The sequence below is a fragment of the Fusarium oxysporum genome, chromosome 6, assembly GCF_000149955.1.
Source record: "Fusarium oxysporum f. sp. lycopersici 4287 chromosome 6, whole genome shotgun sequence".
Classification (NCBI taxonomy): Eukaryota; Fungi; Ascomycota; class Sordariomycetes; order Hypocreales; family Nectriaceae; genus Fusarium; species Fusarium oxysporum.
This window is the reverse complement of record NC_030991.1, coordinates 2,909,418-2,927,886: the sequence shown is the minus strand read 5'-3', so window position 1 is coordinate 2,927,886 and position 18,469 is coordinate 2,909,418. Positions and strand designations below refer to the sequence as shown.

The 18,469-nt window shown below is 49.0% G+C and overlaps 5 protein-coding genes across 5 annotated transcripts; 1 reads left to right on the top strand and 4 right to left on the bottom strand.

Moving 5' to 3' along the window:
* Window positions 1-264: 264 nt before the first annotated feature.
* On the bottom strand, window positions 265-2,293 carry FOXG_22414 (uncharacterized protein; the record flags this gene model as incomplete). The annotated part of the gene is made up of 2 exons (XM_018402822.1): window positions 265-1,062; window positions 1,115-2,293. The coding sequence occupies 2 exons, from the start codon at window positions 2,291-2,293 to the stop codon at window positions 265-267; spliced, it is 1,977 nt and encodes a 658-aa protein (XP_018256943.1).
* Window positions 2,294-5,511: 3,218 nt separating this feature from the next.
* Window positions 5,512-6,791, top strand: FOXG_16300 (uncharacterized protein; the record flags this gene model as incomplete). The annotated part of the gene is made up of 2 exons (XM_018396353.1): window positions 5,512-5,531; window positions 5,582-6,791. The coding sequence occupies 2 exons, from the start codon at window positions 5,512-5,514 to the stop codon at window positions 6,789-6,791; spliced, it is 1,230 nt and encodes a 409-aa protein (XP_018256942.1).
* Window positions 6,792-8,426: 1,635 nt separating this feature from the next.
* Window positions 8,427-9,774, bottom strand: FOXG_16299 (uncharacterized protein; the record flags this gene model as incomplete). Its single annotated transcript, XM_018396352.1, has 5 exons — window positions 8,427-8,805; window positions 8,860-9,248; window positions 9,301-9,408; window positions 9,485-9,534; window positions 9,585-9,774. The coding sequence occupies 5 exons, from the start codon at window positions 9,772-9,774 to the stop codon at window positions 8,427-8,429; spliced, it is 1,116 nt and encodes a 371-aa protein (XP_018256941.1).
* Window positions 9,775-11,260: 1,486 nt separating this feature from the next.
* Window positions 11,261-12,990, bottom strand: FOXG_16298 (uncharacterized protein; the record flags this gene model as incomplete). Its single annotated transcript, XM_018396351.1, has 2 exons — window positions 11,261-12,843; window positions 12,891-12,990. 2 exons carry the CDS (start codon window positions 12,988-12,990, stop codon window positions 11,261-11,263), a joined length of 1,683 nt encoding a protein of 560 aa, XP_018256940.1.
* A 2,230-nt stretch (window positions 12,991-15,220) lies between these two features.
* On the bottom strand, window positions 15,221-16,637 carry FOXG_16297 (uncharacterized protein; the record flags this gene model as incomplete). The annotated part of the gene is made up of 3 exons (XM_018396350.1): window positions 15,221-15,983; window positions 16,036-16,329; window positions 16,387-16,637. 3 exons carry the CDS (start codon window positions 16,635-16,637, stop codon window positions 15,221-15,223), a joined length of 1,308 nt encoding a protein of 435 aa, XP_018256939.1.
* Between the last annotated feature and the right edge of the window lie 1,832 nt (window positions 16,638-18,469).

Sequence of the window (18,469 nt, the reverse complement as noted above, 5' to 3'; positions counted from 1 at the left end):
GCCACCAATGTCAGCCGAGTGTGAGAGGCTATTCTCGACCACTGGCCGCATGGTTACCAAGAGCCGCAATAGGCTAGATGCCAGTACAATTGGGCTTTGCCAGACACTACGGAGTTGGTTGCGCGCCGGTTTGATCGGGTCGCTAGATAGGATTCTAATGGACGAGTGACAAAAACATCGACGTCACGAAGGCATGGATGCGATCCACTAATTACCATTGTTAGACAAAGTAGGTTTCCATTCCACAAATTCCACAATATGGATTCATTTCCATAATGGATCCATTTCCACCCATTCCACATCGAAGTTATTAGTCAGCATCCATATCCACGCCATATTCACAAATGTGTCGTGGAGTGTCGTGGATTTGAACCCTGCTTCCTCCTGTGCTTTTTTGGCCTCCAGTAGAGCGAGCTTCAAATGTCGGGCCTTGGTCTCGGCCTCTTGAACCTCCTTCTGGATGATTGCGACACGTTTCCGATGCAGATCATTTATCTGAGCTTTAAGATCCTTGATATCTTGATCAACCTGGGTCTTCGACTCGCCACGGAAGACTTGTGACTCGAACCTCTCCTGAAGCTTATGAACTACTTCGATGGCGTCTAGAAGCTGCTTCTGTTCTTCTTTGTCGTTCCAAAAGTCGCCACCTTCGACTAATCCACGGACGTCGGCCATTTTCGAGCCAAATCTCGTTCTGAAAGTCTCGCGATCTTGCATCTTACTGAGGGCGTTTTGCTTGCCCTGAATGCTGTCTTTGACCTGTTGAATCCGCTCTAGAATCTCATCCTTGGCGAGGGAAGGATTGTCAGAGCTTGACGCGGGCTCTAGAGAATGGGTTCCAGACACTAGGGATTGGTGGTTCGGGAGCTCCAGGGTCGGCAGCTTGTGCGATGATGAGGTCTCGCGGTTGAGAAAGGGAGAAGGAGGTAGTCTGTCCCGCCATTTCTGCCTTTCTTTGGCAAGGTCCAAATCTCGTGGAATCTGTATTCCCAGGACTAAGTGTTCGACGGCGGAGATGACAAAGACACCGCAGTTATACCCATCCCTTTGTTTAAAATCATCCTTCAAAGATCAGCCAGCATTCGAATTCGGGCACGATTCATCCAATACCTACAATCAAGAGAAGCTTGATATCTCCCAGCATTTCCTTAAGCGCCTTTTCGATGTCCTGGGTGCGAGAGGGGCTGGCCATACCGTCGTAATGCTCCGCTTTGACACATATGCCGTTTTCTTGATAGATGACAACCAACGACCAGTGCGAGGCGGTGCGGACCGGACAAAAGACTATTCTAGAATCTTTCGGAAATTTACCGCGAAGCTCTTTCTTCTCGTGATTGACTCCCCGCACATTGAGCCAAAGCGGATGCCGCCAGGCAAAGTTAGAGCGGCTATGGTAAAGCAAAATTTGCCTGACACTCCGGTCGATACTCTCATCGCAAAGCCACGCAGTGGGGTCCGAGATTTTCTGTTTGGCTCTGTCCTCAATCGGGTGGAGATGTGAGGTGGCGGACTGCGAATCGTGGTCACTGTCCTCTTGTATAAGATCAATCGACTCCACTGCACTCGAGTCTCGGGCAGGTGTAGTACTCCCGGATCGTTGTCGCTTGATTGACCCGGGGATAGAGGGCCTTTTCAGGGGCCTCTTGATGTTGACCTCTGCAGCCATGTCGTCAACGGTTGGTAAGTCATCGGAATGCTCGGCTTCGGCGGCTTCCTTAGGGTCAAAGCCCCAGATGTCGTTGTCAAATCTGCCATCCTGTTTTCCGTGTAAGATAGACCTGTGCACTGGTCTCTCAAAGCCTTTTGCCTTTTTGATGCAATCAAGAGCCCGTCCGCAGTTCATTTGCCTGAGTGAGCTTCCGAGTCTGACAGCGTTGTAAATGTAACCATCAAGCTCATATAGACTCTGCAGGTCCATTTCAAAATAGAGGCAGAGGACCGTGATGCTGTGAAGTTGACTAACAATGCGCTTGCTTGGTGGGAAAGTCTGGATGAAGGGCTGCTTGGCCCAACCAGCCTGGCCATTCGGCCAATACTTGTTCATGAACTTGACATGGCTCACTGCCGCGTGATCATCGTTGGTCTTGGGGTTGGTGTACCAATTATGCACTGGTTGAACTGCGCCCTGCTTCTGGGCCGACATCGACGCCGAAGGCCAAGTTAGAGTGGGAGCCAGTGTTGGAGCCGGCGTTGGGGTCGATGTTGAAGTCGATGTTAAGGCCGATGTTGGTGCTGGTGTTTGGTCCGGTGGTGGAACCGAAGTGGGGGCTGTTGGAGGCGGAGTAACAGGCATTGGCTCAACACGTGAGGAAGAGGACTGAGGTTGATCTAATCGGTGTCACTCAGAGTGACACGGAGGATGACTATTAGGAGGCATGCGATGGAGCGTGCGTATGTCGAAGATGGAGGAGAAGGAAACGTAGCGCCGAAAGTTGCTGAAGCAATTGGTTCTGCTGTTCAGGGGCAGCGCATGTGAGCTTTTACAGCCTGGGTTCGCAGCCTCGTTGCCTTATGCGTGGGTAAGTAGGCTATCGATAAGACTTCCTAATACAGCAATCATCGGATCATACCTCGATTTTTAGCATCAGGGGACTTCAACAACATCACGAATATTAATACAGCAGAATAACAAATTGACATGCTTCAAGATTTGAGATTTGATTGCGTTCAGTGACTGAGGCACTTGGCAAGACTGTGGGTGGTATCCAGGGTGTTCAAGTCAGCTTTGTCATGTTAACCCCATGTACATACATCCAGCTACATGTTAGACCCGTTGACGGGATAAAATACTCTGGGTTATCGACTTGACTTAGATAGAAACGTATCTCCCGATAAGTGAGCAAGCCAATCGCCATGAGGCATTTGATAGAAAGTGACTTGCAGTGAATTTTGCTTAGCATCCCATCATTATTGCAGGCTACTGTGAATTTGTTACCCCGTATTCCCTCCCAGGTAAAGGGTGATTGATTGATGCTAACGCGACCCATGTTAGCGGCCATGTAATAAGGATTGGTTGATGTTAGCGGTTGAAGTTCGGCTGTTATGAACCGTACCCAATGCGACCTGAGGGAGGTTAACATCAAGCTTATCATACATGTCAACCAACCAGATAAACAAACGCATGCACGTCTGTATGTAGGTTGAAGAAGCACAGCCAGTTCTGATGAGAATGAATGCCGTCTCGACACCGGACATCGTCAAATCAAACCCAATGGCTGGATCCACACCCTGTCGTGGACATTCATCATGGAGGTTGGTAATATGTAGATTGCTTGGCGGTTTGTCAGGGAGAAGCCGATCCATCAATGGTGGGCATGAAGCACGGGCCATATGTTGGTGCATTCTTACTGTTCACCGGGGCAATGTTCTGTTAGATTGGCGGCTGGGAATTCTTAGATGCTCACGAATACGATGGGGTGAGTGTATCCAAGTGGAGCTGAATGTTGTGATGTTATTGATTGTTGACTTAATTGTCGACTTGATTCTTTGATCAGTCTGTCCGTGAGGCGTTTCACCCCATCGAATTTGTGCGTATCTAACATGTTCTCTACACTCCCATAAGCAGGTAGGGCGGCAGATTTGGCTGGACTTGCAGCGAGCAAAAGAAAAGAAAACGGGGCTGCTGGAGGTTGGCCCTGTGGCAAGACCATGGCTGCAATCTAGTGCAATTACGTCTTAGTGCGTTGGTGATGTAGACTACAATCTACGCACGGCTAACCTCCCTCGGTTACGAGACCCTGCCTATGGCGCTCTTTACCTCAACTCTCATCCCGCGATGAAGCATCATGTGTCGTGATCCACGTGCGATTCAAGTTCAACAGGGAGCATTCTGGAATAGAGTAACAACACACTCACGGTTAACTCCATCTACAATAACAATCAGGCAGGAGACAGACACTATCGAAGGGGGGTAAGTAAGTAAGATTGAATAATAATATGACGTAAGTCAGGAGGTTTCGCGGTACTTTGTACGGATAAATCCCGTGCCGCTTCCGGCTCTGCGCGCTTGGCCAGATTACGTAGTAAAACCAGGGGAGAAAATGATGGAGCTGGAGTACGGAAAAACGTGCCGGCCCAACTTGGAGGGCGATTAAATCACGCATACTTTCGCCCTAACTTCAGCATGCTTCTCCACGAAAAGCTTCTACAGGAACGCTTTGATATTCTCACTTACTCAGATGTGAGCACAGTATTGGGCAGAAAATCGTCCGGTTCTGTATCGCTAATATTGAGTAGCTCCATCTCCTACAGCAAACGTATCGGAAGGCGCCGCATCTCTTCGTCCAGACTTGTTACTCTTCATCAAACCAACACAACGCGACAAGTCCTTTCCACACACCAGTTGAAGACGAGCTCGGCCAGGCGGTTATTCCTTCCATCACAGAGGAGGTCGGTATTAAGCAGCTATCAGAGTTCTTTAAAACCTTATGTCCTGAAGAACGCAAATGCCAACTGTATCGTGTTGAGCGAAAAACTAAAGAATTCGAACAACGCCTGGAATATTGGTATAGAAAAAAGCTGCTCCATCAGGTCGCATTAGCCATCATCAAGGTTTCCGCAGGCAAAGAGTCAGGAACGCTTGTATCGGACGTGGCTAAGTTGTACGGATATCCCCGACACGTTACAGACTCGCTACGGAAGGGAATATATATTGGAGAGAGGTGGTTGACGATCTTCAATCATGCTGAATCGCTCTTTCCCGAAGTCAAACGTGTTTCGCTTGGGCTTCTCTATGCCCTCTCCTCATCCCGATCCAAGTCAGTATACTCGACCTGTAGCTAAAAATTGCTTCTCATCCCGCGTCAGATTGGAAGGTTCCGTGCAAGCAAAAGTTCCGGGAGTATTGAAAGAATTATGGGATTCAAATGTGGTGTTAGCGGCAACAGGCGCCTCGGAATATGCAAGGACAAGTCTTTGCAATATCTTGGATTACCCTAGTGAGTTCGAGCCTTGAAGCCTGGATGACTATGGTTAACTCATTATGCAGCACAGATCTCTGTTCGCGCACTGCCCAACAATGGCAATAGCCCTCCAATCATGGGGGAATACGAGAAGGCAGTTGAAGGTGCTCCTGTTTCATCACAGCACGCAAACACCTTACTAACCCCCCCTTCTGAAAACTTTACAAATTTTGGCACAGCACCGTCTCGAATACGGCAAAGGGACCTTGATTCACTGTATACTTTGCTCTGTTTCCTCGCAGACGCGGAAATCCCAACTGCCTTGCTCCATTCTGGGGCTGGAGGGACATATTGTTGGGCTAGTGACGGATCACGTATGTTTCTAGAGTCGAGCATCAACATTGAACTCAAGATGCTGTTGAGGAACGAGCTGTCATTGTGTTCTGCACTTCAGGAACTTACGCAACAAGGTTTGGTTAGTCCTCATAGTGTCGAAGACTCTTGGATTGTTACTCCCTACCACAGAGTGGAAAGAGTGAACTCCTTGGAACCTGAACTTTGCCGTCGCTGGAGGCTAGAGGCCCTTCGACTAGTATTTAGTGCTATACCCATGAAGAATGTTAATGATGGGTGAGTGCTAATTCTGAAGGGACTCATGTTTATCCTAATATTTTGCACAGGAACCCGCGGCTGAACAAGGTTATGCTGAAGAAACACATTCAGCATACCCTCAGCTCTATCAAAATCGAAGATGGCTACGGTCGAATTCCCTCAGATTTGAGGCCTGCGGTCGCAAATGGCCTTCTCGAGTCGTCCTTCTACCCTGGGCGGACCTGGAAGGAGTTTTCGATACAGGAAGCGGAAGGTCTAATTGCCTCTATACCAAATACAGACCCATATCTGCGCATTTCCCTAAGACACAGGCAGTCTTTGCTGGACCGCAAACTCCCCCAGACCGATGCTCACGAGTTGAGACCATCAGCACAACGGATTACGCATTCTCAACTACTTAATCCCTCGAATAGAAGAGAGAATGCATTGATGGGCCGTGACAGGCACCAAGATGCATTACACTACTTCCAAGAAGAGCAACTCTCCCGGGCGATAGAGATGCTCAATCAGTGGCAACCATTGCAACCTCTTTCGCTTATGGAAGTCGTAGTTTGCTGCGAGCTGAATCTATTCAGGGGAAAAATACTTCGCTTCCAAGGCCAACTTGAAGAGTCTCAAAAATGCCTCGAGACGGTGTATGAAACGATGTCAAGGCATCCTCAGCTCTCTTGGGGCGAGATGTCAGGGGCCGTTGCCCTCCAGATGGCCGATACGATGTTCTGCTTGAAAAAATATGAAGAGGCGAAGAAGCAAGCAGAATTAGTGCTGAGAAATCGTCAATATTCCTTGGATTTCCATGCCATCTCCCTCGTCATTCTTGCCGAATGTTTCATGTTTCAAAACGAGTGGTACGAAGCTGAGAACTGCCTCTTGGACGCGCGAAAAGAGTGCAATGCTGCGGCTGGGCGAACACGAAACGTTACGGGCGAACCTGCGGGCGATGAATCAAGCGATAAACTTGTCGGCCTCTCGAAAGAAACTGCACTCCGATTTCATATCTCGACGGCGAAGTTAGCACATTTGCAGCGTCAGTGGGATCGGGCACTGGAAGGATGGGTGAAAGCGATAGAAACGGTCAACAAGATTCCACCCACGAGTGGCCATGCCGCTAAGGTCCTCCATCTGTCTCAACAGAAAGTACTTGAGCAATTACGCCAACCAGAGCTTGCCGCTAGAAGTGCGGATAACATTAATGTCCTTGAACAAGTTTCAAAACACTCTGAGGCTACTCATTGGATTCCTGGGCTTGATGTATGGGAACAATATCTGAAGCAATGAGTTTCAGAATGTACATAGATCCATAGCATGTCTCTTGTGCGGTTAATGGTAGCTTTGCTGTAGTCTTGAATATACTTTCTAAAGCTAACGTATTGAGGGATATTAGCATGCTCACTATTCTCGTAATAGGTCTTGAAAAGCTGTTTAGCAATTCCTGACCCTCAAGTGAAAACTTGGATTCTGCGTTCTTCAGGCGGACGGCTCAGAGACACTGATCTAAGTATGTTATTACTAGCCGGCGGTTCACTCCAATACCTTCGAGCTGGTCTGACCCAAAAATATCGATACAGTGACTAGTTTAGACGTTTCCGTACGCAAATGAAGCCAACGGTTGAGTATCACTTTAGCATATATTTAGATTGTATCAACACGATACATATGTAATAACCACTTTAAGAATAAGTAGAGGGCCAGAAACGTATGGCTAAGTTGACCTTATTTGCATTCATCAGCAGGACTCGACCCGCCCAAGGCCACATATCGCTGTATCATAGCTGGTGAGGTAACTGTGATATGGTGCGCATAAAACAGAAGGCGTTTTTTCTTATCAAGGTACGTTTCAAAGGCGCGTGAATCGCTTTCAGGGTAACTCTCGGGACAGAGCAACTTCCAAACGTTCTTACCGCACCCTAGTTAGCCGGCTGAAGGTTACTAAGGAGCTGTCGACGTCGAAGCTTCCAGAGGGTTGTCGGTTTTCCTAAAGCTTCAGAGTGTGCCTGCAAAGGCCGGTGCATCCTGGTCAATGGCTGACGTTCTTGGCGTAGTAATTCATACAACTTGATTTGATACCATCCATTGAAATAGATTCATCATGTGTTGTGCTGGTGGCGCGTCTTGGCGTTCCTAGTTCGGGGAACGCCACGAAAAGAAGATGAGCTGTGCTGCGTGTGATCCTTGCGCCGTTAGTGCGTCTTGGCATTCCTAGCTCGGGAACCGCCACTCAAGTGCAACACTGTATAAAGCACCTGCGCTACGATTACGGCAGGCTAGTAGTCTAATTATGTTCTAGCCCCCGGCTTCTCGAGGCGGGCTGGCTTAGCGGGGTACCACCCCTGCAAGGCTTGGCGGAAGGGATGTATTAGCTTTACGGCAGGTGCAAGGTACCACCACTCATGCGACTCTAATTCGATTCACTCTGATGCATCCCTCAACCACTTCGCGACATCGACACGATATCCCGCCTTTCCACACCCTTACAAATCACCACAGAGATATCCGATTGCCGTCTCTTTAGCGCATCAATATGCGGTGAACTCTCTTCAGACAGGGAAATCGCATTCACAACAAAAAAGGGTGGTATTGAAGAATATTGCTGCAATATACCACTATATTGCATTAATAATTAATTAATGAGGGGCTATGTAGGAGTGGCGTGACAGTATAAACATGGAAGGAGACTTTTGGCTAGGAGAGTACAACAGGAGGAAGCACTTTCTGTGTAAATATAACAAATGAAAAGTAATAAAAGTGATACAAGACAAGAAAGGAGAACAAACGGAAGGAAAAGAAGCCAATACTTGGCTCTTCATATGCTAAGAGCCTCATCGAGGTAATCATAAGATACCATATCTCGAGCCAATGCTGGACCATTACTTCGGGTAGTTTTTTGTGCCACAAGAAACACGGCATAGCCACTCATACCTGCTCTCCTGGCCGCAGTTGCTCCTGTGAGCCCGAAGTTAGGTTGTCCATTGAAACACCATGTTTATGGAGCTGGGAGGAGTTGTCTGAGGTCTGATTAAGTTTGTCGTGTGGGTTAAAAACGAATTGAGGACCGAAGTTCTCATTCGGAGGGTCTCGAGATTTGATAGTCATGTCGAGAAAGTTTTTAACTGTTACAAAAAGCCTGCTTTTGGCAACCATTTTACGGATGCGGGTCGCTGAGAGAATGAAAAAACCGCATGTCATCTCCAAATCGGACCAGGATCGCAAAGGTCCAATATTCCACATGGTGTCTTCTTCCTTGGTAAAGGTGACAGTGTAGTACAAAACAAAGCTTGCGGCGATACAGGCACTGGATGGGAGTCAGCATCTATGATCGTGACTCGCGAGGTTGAAGGGGGCTTACATGGCACTGACACCGAAAAAGATAGCTACAATAGTTCTTCGCTGCCAGCTCATCTGCAAACCCCAAATTTTTGTCTGAGGGAGCATTGCTATGATGACATCGGTGACTAGTTGGATGATCGGTGATGCCAGCATGATATCGGAAAGTTTGTAACGCTCTTCACACACCCAAAATTCCCATATGCCATGGTGAGGGTTGCATTGTAGGTTGAGAAGTACGATATAGATAACTCCCCAGGCACACTGGAGGACAATGAGAGCTATGCTTACCACCCAGAAGACATTTTTTCTATCTCTTTGAGTTGCAAAGACTTGACACCAGTCGACCAGAATGGCGGACTTGATGCATGGAAGAGCGGCGGAATAGCAGCATCTGTAGACGAGGATAAGCTGAAGCGTGTGGGCCGCTATTCGAAGAACGTTGGAGAGGTATGCGACTTACTCGAAAGGGCTCGACGAGATCACTCCTTCGTAGATTCCATGTATGCACGTAGGAGCCAGGACTGTTTATGAATGCGTATGCAGCAAAGATAGCACCACAAAAAGCTCCCTAACGTCCGTTCGTTAGTTCATTGATTATGATCGCGCGGTAGTAAATCGAGCGAAGAGGGTCGAGGGGAACGCACATAGGCACAGATCATAAAGGCTGGAGACGGTATTGTTGTTAGCTCTCGTGCTAGGCACCCAAGGTTAGTCACTTGCCTTCCTGGATACCACCAAGCTTACGCTCCAGCAACCATCTGCCATACAGTCGAATAATGACACAGAGGGTTGTAAGCACCATGCAGAAAGTTGTGATCCTATACGCAAGGATATTACCGTTCGGGGGGTTTTCAAACTCCGGCGTAACTCCATTCGGTGCCTCAAGAGCAGGAGCTGCTAGCAGCTGTTTGAGTTCTTTCTGTGTTATAGGCATGATAACAGATTTGCATTGAAACGGGCATTATATCCTCGGTCATATATTGCCACGGAGAGAAAGAACGGTATCTTTATAGCATCGCTGTCGGCCTTCAGCTGGGATGGTCCTTATATTAAACCTTTACCGCAAACGTTGTGAAAGTGTATTATTCGTCACATCCACACTGACAAGGGTCTAGAAAAAAGTAAAGCAGAACCAGTAAGACATGAAAGAGGGTACCGATCCCGGCAAGGATGGCCAGGTCTGCCGGGGAAAGGAGGATCAGATGGGGCAGCCAGGGGCGCTGAGAGATTCAAGGGTAGTAATGCTTGAGTTGCGCTCTCGTCGATCGCACTTGTGCCTCGAGTCCACTGTAGGAACGAGCAAGGTGAGGGGCTGTTATCAAAGGTATGACCAACCCATCAAAGGAGCTCTCCCCTTCGTTTTTTTGCTCCCTTTGCGGATGGCTTAGGCCAGAGAGTGAAGGTATGGGTCCGAACCGCCAAAAGCCGGGCTTCTCCGATACTGGCACCGACGATCGGCAGCATCTTTCAAGCTGTCGCTTGTGGCGTGTTGTGAATATTGGTTGGATAATTTTGTGTTACGAACTCCTAAATGGAGATTTGTCCCTTGAGCACTATGTTTCTCTGGCACTCCAATCACCGTCTATAATCATCCACTCGACAACCAGAATACGAGTTTCCGTCACTCTTTTCTTTTCCGTCCATAATTACGCTATATATCAAAGCAAGAGTTCCAGCAGCGGAGCAACGAGACAGGACAGGCTGAGGAATAGCAGCAGCGAGTTCTATTTTATGTACCTGATGCCAACATTAAACCTTCAACTATATGGCTGTGTCTTTTGCTCGCCGACACCAGCGTTCACCTAGGTGTCCCCGTTTTGGTGATATCATCCCCGCGACCCCGTCCGATCTGGAAGCTCAGCTACAAGTCTTGAGCAGTGTGTACAACCTAAGAAACGGTTGGCGGCCGATAGTGGCATCTGATGGCCGGGAGAGTTGAGTGAGAATAATGTGCACTAATGATGGTAATCAAGGAGGACGAGTTCCGAACTTTTCTTAAGATGCATTCGTGTCTCCTACCGATGTACTTCCCGGTAACGAATGACACTGGCAGAGAATTTGGCTTCATGGTGAGGGTTCTCTCCAATGTCGTCAATTACCGCGATTCCCATGATTTGCCTTGTCCTTCTCCCGTCCCTGATGTGAGCCGTCCTCTATTTTCTATAGTGGACTACCTGTACTGCCGCAGCATGCTCACCATTTGGTGCACTTCAGTCCTTTGTGCATTAGGCTTCGAAGCTGCGAAATCTTGCTATAGAATAATACCAGTAATTTGCCGGCGCAATCAGAACATGAGCGGATTTCGTGTCAACAATCATTGCCTGTGATATCTCGAGCTCCAGTCTCGACTTGATGGTAACCATGAATACTGTCATACATTCCTATATCACATGTCGCGTTGTAGGTAGAATGAGAACAATTCACCAGCCCTTGGAGTGGTATCCATCGGTAGCCTCCTTGGAAAAGTATCGGTTCCAGCTGCTCGCGTTTACATCCTCGCTCTTCTTCATGCAAGACTTCTCTGGATACTGCTTCAGGTCGGCCACGCCGTGTGATGTATGTCGTCGCTTGAGGACGGCATTGGCTGTCGACGACTTCACCTGTCGTTCCCAGAGGAGGTGACGTCGAAGAGACTCGGTTAACTCAGTCCCCAACATGTTGCGACGAGTGGTGCGAGGTGACAGCGCAGCTTGAGGCTGGATGTGTTGGGGGCCGGTCATGATGGTCTGAGCGTTAGGCCTTGGTACATGAATAGGCTTGAGACCTGGAAGACGCTTACCCTTCATCATCAGGGGAGCCGCGTCAGAATCATGACGTGAAGCACCGAGCGACAGGCCATGGGCCGTACGAGATCGGAGAATGGCCGATGTCGAGTGGGAAGCGTGGTTACCAAGATTGCGGGCGCGATCATTCTCAGCAAACATGAGAGTAATAAGCGATCGTCGCGAGGTCAAGTTGGGCTTAGAGTCCACTCGCTGGAAGAACTTGTGGTCCATGCTGGATTTGCCGCTCTCCCCCATTGCGTCCTCCCAGTCTGAAGAGTCGTCATCGTCATCAATGGCACTCTCGTCGATGTAGTCGTCAGTATCCGAGTCTACAGCAGCTTCATCATCGATTGTTCGTGTCATGACGTTGTTACTGAACGAAGCCTGCTTCTTGCGTGCAGAGAGGAGCGGGTTAGGTCGAGATGAAGCCATGGCACTCTTCATGGAGCCGTCCTCTTCAGACGAGTCGCCGATCTGACACACGGGCTTCTTGATGATGGGGATGGAGGACTTGCTGTTGCCGAAGCTTTGGTCCTGCTCACTAGACGAACATGAGCCACCAAGCGCAAAGCGGGTGGGCTTCTTCGATTGCGCCACCTTGGCAGCAAGCGACGACTTGGGCTCGGGAATCGCGTCTGATGATTGAGCAGCGCCAGTAGTTCTAGAGATAGAAACTCGACGAGGATGGAAGCCGCGCACAAAAGTAGTGAGGGGAGGGCTTTGAGGGGAAGGCTTTGGTGAGCCCTCTGAAGCTGCAGTAGACTTCACAGGTGATTGAGAGTCGGAACCAGATCGCTCGCAAGCAGGAAGAACTGTCAAGGACTCCTTGGTAATAGGAGCAACAGGAGGAGGAGCCGACAGAAGACCGTTGTCCTCGACGATAGAAACAATCATCTCCCTAAAGTTACCAGAGCTGATGTGGCATCCACGCTTGCTTCCGGTACTTGCGTAAGAGTCTGTACGTCGTACACGAGGGCGGGCGACCTCAAGTGGTGCTGATACTGAAGTAAAATCGAGGGCCTCTTCGTCTACGAGAGACGCAACACTGTCAGATAGTTGAGGCAGATCAGATATACTCGACCCGGAAGAAATGTTCTGCGGAAGAGTCTCAGGGGTAGGAGCCGTCGTTTCCTCGTTGTAGACAACAAAGGTCTCTTTTTTCAGGATTGGCCAACTTCGCCAGCTGAAATTCTCTAGTCTTCGTCCATGTTCAATAGAGTCTCCACATCGAGAGAAGACTGGCATATTAGCACATGAGAAGTTAACGTATATAAGATCAACTTACCAGTCAACATGCTATACAGGTTAGTGAGATCGCCAGTGTTGACCTTGTAGATGGCATTCGCATCCACGGTCAAGAAGTGAGTATCTAGACCGAAGGGCATTGTAAATGAGAATTAAATAGTGTTTTGTTGATAATAGTGTAGTCGTAGAATGTGCAGTCGTCTACAAAAGGAGCGTCGGGAACAAGACAGGTTCAAAAATTAGGAACAAAATAATGTAGCAATGATGACTGACACAACAGCTAAACATGCTGGTATGCTGGGTACTCCCACTATATAAGCCAAACATGCCATACCGAGACACGTGGGTGTAAACCACCAGAAGCAAAAAAAAAAGATGTTAGATGTTGCCCCTTGCAAGTCAATGCATCCTCAATTGCTCAATCATGTCTCTTGGTGGGAGAAGCCAGAAGAGGGCTAGTTTCTAGCTCCATATTGACCTACCGGATAGGCTTCCCCGTCAACATGACACCATCTCAATAGCTTTAGCGAGCGCGGGAACGAGCTTTGATATCTTTGCGCACCACCCTGCATGAGCTGTTCCTTCATGCGGGCGACAGCAAGATTGATTGGCTAGACTATCACGGGGCAACGAAACCAACAAGCCGCGACGCTGTCAGGTATGGAGACTTGACACAGGTACTCTGCGTCAAATACGGTATTTAGGGTGCTTTAGCAATTCCTATGTCTATCGGTTCGCCATTCTATCCCCTTTCCAGGCGCCGTTGCCGCTTCGCGAGTAGCATCAACAGTCATAGAGGGGCCATATCAGCAGGCCCATCCCCACGTCCCGTGTCTTATTTTTGGGGGTTCCTATTGGAGGGGCGTGTGCGCTCAACACAAGACCTTCTACAATACACGTTTTTTCAGTTGGTCAGGGATCAATTCACGTCAATTCATATCAATCATCCAATGATCGTTTGAGTGTACTGGACATCTGGAGCATCCTTCTCAGCACAGTGGCCAAGTTTGGAACACCAACTGTCAGTTCTGAAGTCAATTGCAGCATAGAGACATGAATGAGTCGGCCCAACGAGATGCAGCTTCAACTAACAACTTGAAAACGTCGAAGAAAATGACTACGTGGTTCCTTTCAAACGACAGCGGGAGTCATGCTGGCTCCAACAGAAAAATTGATCCCGAGATGATGGTGAGCTGTGAAACTCCTGTGGTGGCTCGATCCATGCCTTCTACTCGACGCAGTAGCGTCTACGAGCCTGCTAAGTTGATGAAATGGCCAACAGCAAAGTTGGTGAGTCTTGTCCATGTGTCTCTCATGGATAAAATCCGGTTTGTTCATCGTTACGGATCGCAATCACGATTTTGGCTAGTGAGATCTGTCAAGGGCCCATATGAGGAAGTACTAGTAATTGCTGTTTAAATTACCTCATGAAAGGCACTGTGTATGTAACTCGAAACGGCCAACAATGCTTAACAGTCCCACACGCTAGTCTCGGTCAGCATCTCGGTTTCTCGATGGGGGCGACACACGCCATGAATCCCTGTCACGGCAAGCAGAGCTGGATAAGATAGTGGGGGTACTGTCATACCCGGCGCATGGTCGGTTACGAGGGATCTGCTCATGTTGGGGGCTAGAACCATGCTTTCCCCGGGACGCTAGCATCCAGCGCATCAGCCTTATTTCCGTTCCCTGGCGGGTAGGAGCGGTGGTTGATCAGGCACCCGCAATGAGATACCACAAGATTGCCCTCCACTTTGTAAAGATCTTCTGTGCACCACGGTCCGCAGGCGTTTCAAATGAAGGCGCAAGACCCATATTCGCCACACCAACTCTTGTGCGGGGGTCAGCCAAGCCACTGTTCAAGCCATATTGGTTCCTACATCGAGTTGGCTGGATGGAAGCAAACACTTTCTCGAGATTTGATACAGACATCAAGCAATCAATTAACAATACATTATACATAGCTTGCACATACCTGAATAGTCACTCCACCCGAATTTTTAGATAGGCATCGCAAAGTCTAATGCGTGTACACGATTGTCTGCTACAACGGAGCTCATCAGTCGATTGTGTTTCGGCCATTCCAGCACCCGATAACTTGACCACTTTGTCTAGTGAACATAGGTTTTTAACGTTATGTATTTCGATATTCTTTAACTCTCCAAATGAGACTCGTAGGAGATAGTAATTACGGCCGCTGAGTATGGCCTTCATGATAGATTAGGGCAAGATAAAAAGAAAGAAACAGAGAAGAACAACAGAAGTAACAAGATTTTCTTGTCACCAAGATTAACAGCAAGATCAGGACCCAAAACCATCCAAGAGGATTCCGAAGTCCGTATCAGATATAATTACCTAGGGAGGTGTAAGCTATGTGATTCGGCGCCGCTGGTTTGCTTTGTGGTGGCATTGCTCTGAGGGAGCTCTTCGTTTAGACCCGGCCCATGCAAACGAGTAACTCGCGAAGCTTGAATACGTAGAACCTTGGCTGGCCCCAGTTATAGGGCCTATGTTAGGTACTGCAGCAGACTTGATATAGGGGCTGACGCCACTGGTGAGTTCAGCAACCCCAGGAAGCGTACGAGGTGGCAGTTGGTATTGGGTTGGAGCTAAACGTGGCCCTGGTGCATACTCTGAGGGGTCAGGAAAAACAGCGGAAGGACGTGGGGGGCAGATCAGCGATTTTTGGCGTAAGCCATTCCGCTGTTTTTCTTTGCCACGAGGATACTGAACTTCGGCGGGATCAGGGATCGCAGGCAAAGGGTGCGGTAAAAGAATTGACTTTTGGCAGGTAGCCGATGGTAGCGTGTCTGTAGGCCTGCTGGGAAAGATCAATTCGCTAATCTGTCTCCACCTCCTCTGAGGAACAGGTTCCCGGTGACCATCTTGATCAAATTTCTTAGGAACATCAATGTCTTTCCATTTTTTCCGCTTAAAATCCATCCACACCCCGTCGTCAATAATGTAGTGTTTTTGCCAACGGAGCTTGTTCTTCTCCGTGGGGTTTTTCGTGCAGCTTTTCTCGTGAATGGCCATTGCCTTGGCTACAGCCTCTTCTCTTAAGTCGCAACAGACCTTTTGCAGACAGTCTTTGCACCAGTCCATAGGTGAATGGCAACGGTTAAGGTGCACACTTGGATATGTTAGTGAATTTACTATGATGAGGTGTTATCAGCACTACCTACTTGTGCTCCGATAAGTCGGGGAACGATTTATCGCAAAAGCTTGGGTGTTGAACCGCAACGACGCACGGGAAGCCATCATTTTGTAGTGAAGAGTGCTGCGAGTTAAGTTCCCTCGGTAAGGGTGAACTTAGAAAATTGTAGTTCCTATCAACATTAACTGCAGCCAGAGAGGAAGGGATGGCGCCTGTACGTCGGGCCATATCTGCTTCACCGAGCTGCCACTGCATAGCCTCCGCTGTTGGCCTTGGGACTGCCATCACTTCAGCAACTTCGGCCCGCATCTCTGATTTGGACCTACAGTCTTGTTAGTGCGTATCCTAGAAGTTTGGCTCAAGCATACTGCCTCCTTACCTCTCGTAGAGTCTAGCGGGTTTGTTCTTGAGCTCTTCGTCACATTCACTTCGTCCTTCGAGGTGCGCTTGGTAATGTTGGCGGCAGCCGGTAGCACTCCGGCCAGGCAGATGGTTTGAGATATTATCCCATGTGGTATTACATCGTCGAAGCTTGATGATAAGCGCATTTTCCTCCCGTGACCACTTGCCGCGCTTCTTCACGGGTGGCTGATCTGCAGCATGAGGAGGCATACCACGTCTGCCCGACATCTGTGTTGAAGCGACCCGTAGACCTGGCGATGCCTTGAGGGAGAATTGCTGATAAGTGAGAGCTGGAACACGCCGGGTCTGGTGAGGCGGCGAGACAAAAGGCTCATAAGATCCAGATGCCTTCAGAAGAGCGGCAAAATCCACCTCGACAGCCTGACCACCCACGATGGATGGCGGTAACTATGCCCGCAAGAGGCAGAGCGGAGATTCGCTCTTGAGATGGGCCAGCTCGGCGACTTTTGCTGGTTTTTCGGTTGAAGATGTGTAGGCTGCAGCGGTTTCGAGAAGCCTGGCACTACTTGAACTCGTTGTGTATCAGGGGCCGCGAATCTTTATGTCTTCTTCCACGGTTTAGATAGTTGAGTTGATTCCAGAGACGTCAACTGTGTTTGTGAGATCGAGATGAAGCAATAAGCTTGCTACGTCAAATCTTCAGAGAGTAGATCACTTGTGATGTCGGCGTCTTAGTGTCTATCAGCCATGTGGTATAGTAGTAGAGGTCCTCCCGTATTGAAACCTGTATGGCGGTGGGCAGCTGAGTTAAAGTATTGACGCGGTTGGGAACCGTTAGCATATAAGTGAGGCGTGTGTTCCCTGTCGAGACGAGCCTTCACACCCAGGGGTCGCTCTACCGCTCAGGTAGAGCCCAAACACACATCCAAGTTAGGCTAGCGTGGCGACGTTTCTGATTGAATTCGACCGTTGTGGCGGCCAGGGTTGAGTGCGTTACCCATCGCCCATCAGCACTTCACAGCGTCCCATTGTCCACTGCGGAAAGAGCATGGTTGATCGATGAACTACTGTAGTGTCGTTCAACATGCAAGAAGTCCCTTTTGCTCCACTCCATCCAGATCCTGGCCCAGATGAGATTGTTCGCTGGGTAAACACTAGAGGTATCCGTCACAGCCGCGGGCATCTCCATTTGCGGAGTCACATCTATTTCGCAACAAGCATGCCCACAGCCGCGCCGACTTTTACAATCCGCTAAGACTATAGAGATGGTGCAGGTTGTAAAGGCCATGAATACTATCTAACTGGGCTGACCTGGTTGGTACGTCGAGATCTCCCCGCATTTGCAAACTTAGTTTGCTAAAAATAAAGGAGGCCAATCCACTTCATCCAAAATTGCCGGGGTGGACTTGCGCTATGACGAATCGAGGATGAACAGTCCCAGATTTCCTTACCCTATACATGCCGTCTATTTCTGTGCACTGGTCTGCTGCAAGGTTTGATCTCAAGCTGTCAGTACCAAAGTGCATGCCGAATTGCCCTGGCTGATTGATCCCTTCGGGGGCGACGACTACGAAACAAGGTTTAGCCGGAAAACACGTCCCCGCTTTCGCCAAATGGAGATCGACAAGCAAGCGAGCGAGCGAGCGTTCCTCTCCCATCTTTTGTTTTCGCGCGCACGCAACCACAATCATTCTTTCGCTGGCCTTCCATTACATCGCGCTCAGTCTCCCGAATCGTCCTCGAACGGCATCAAGACGCGACCGATCAGTACCCCCTCACGCAGGCATTCGTTAACGAACGATACGCCGATGCGACGAAAACGCTTCTATACCCAGCTGATTGAGATGATGGCTCATCCCGTGTGGTGCTTCATGCTCGACAATAGCACCCACGGTTCCGAGGATGTGATAACACTGGGCTGCCATAGGGGACACATGTCATATATTCCTCCTAGAACTGTTAGAGCCCTGTTAACACCACTACTACACTTCCCACCATTTTGGCGCCCAAAATTCTTGACCCTAGCGAAGCGCTAACAGCGGGTGTGGAGGAAAATAGTCATGTTCTTATGTTATGTATATTTTTCGTCCCGGGGGCCG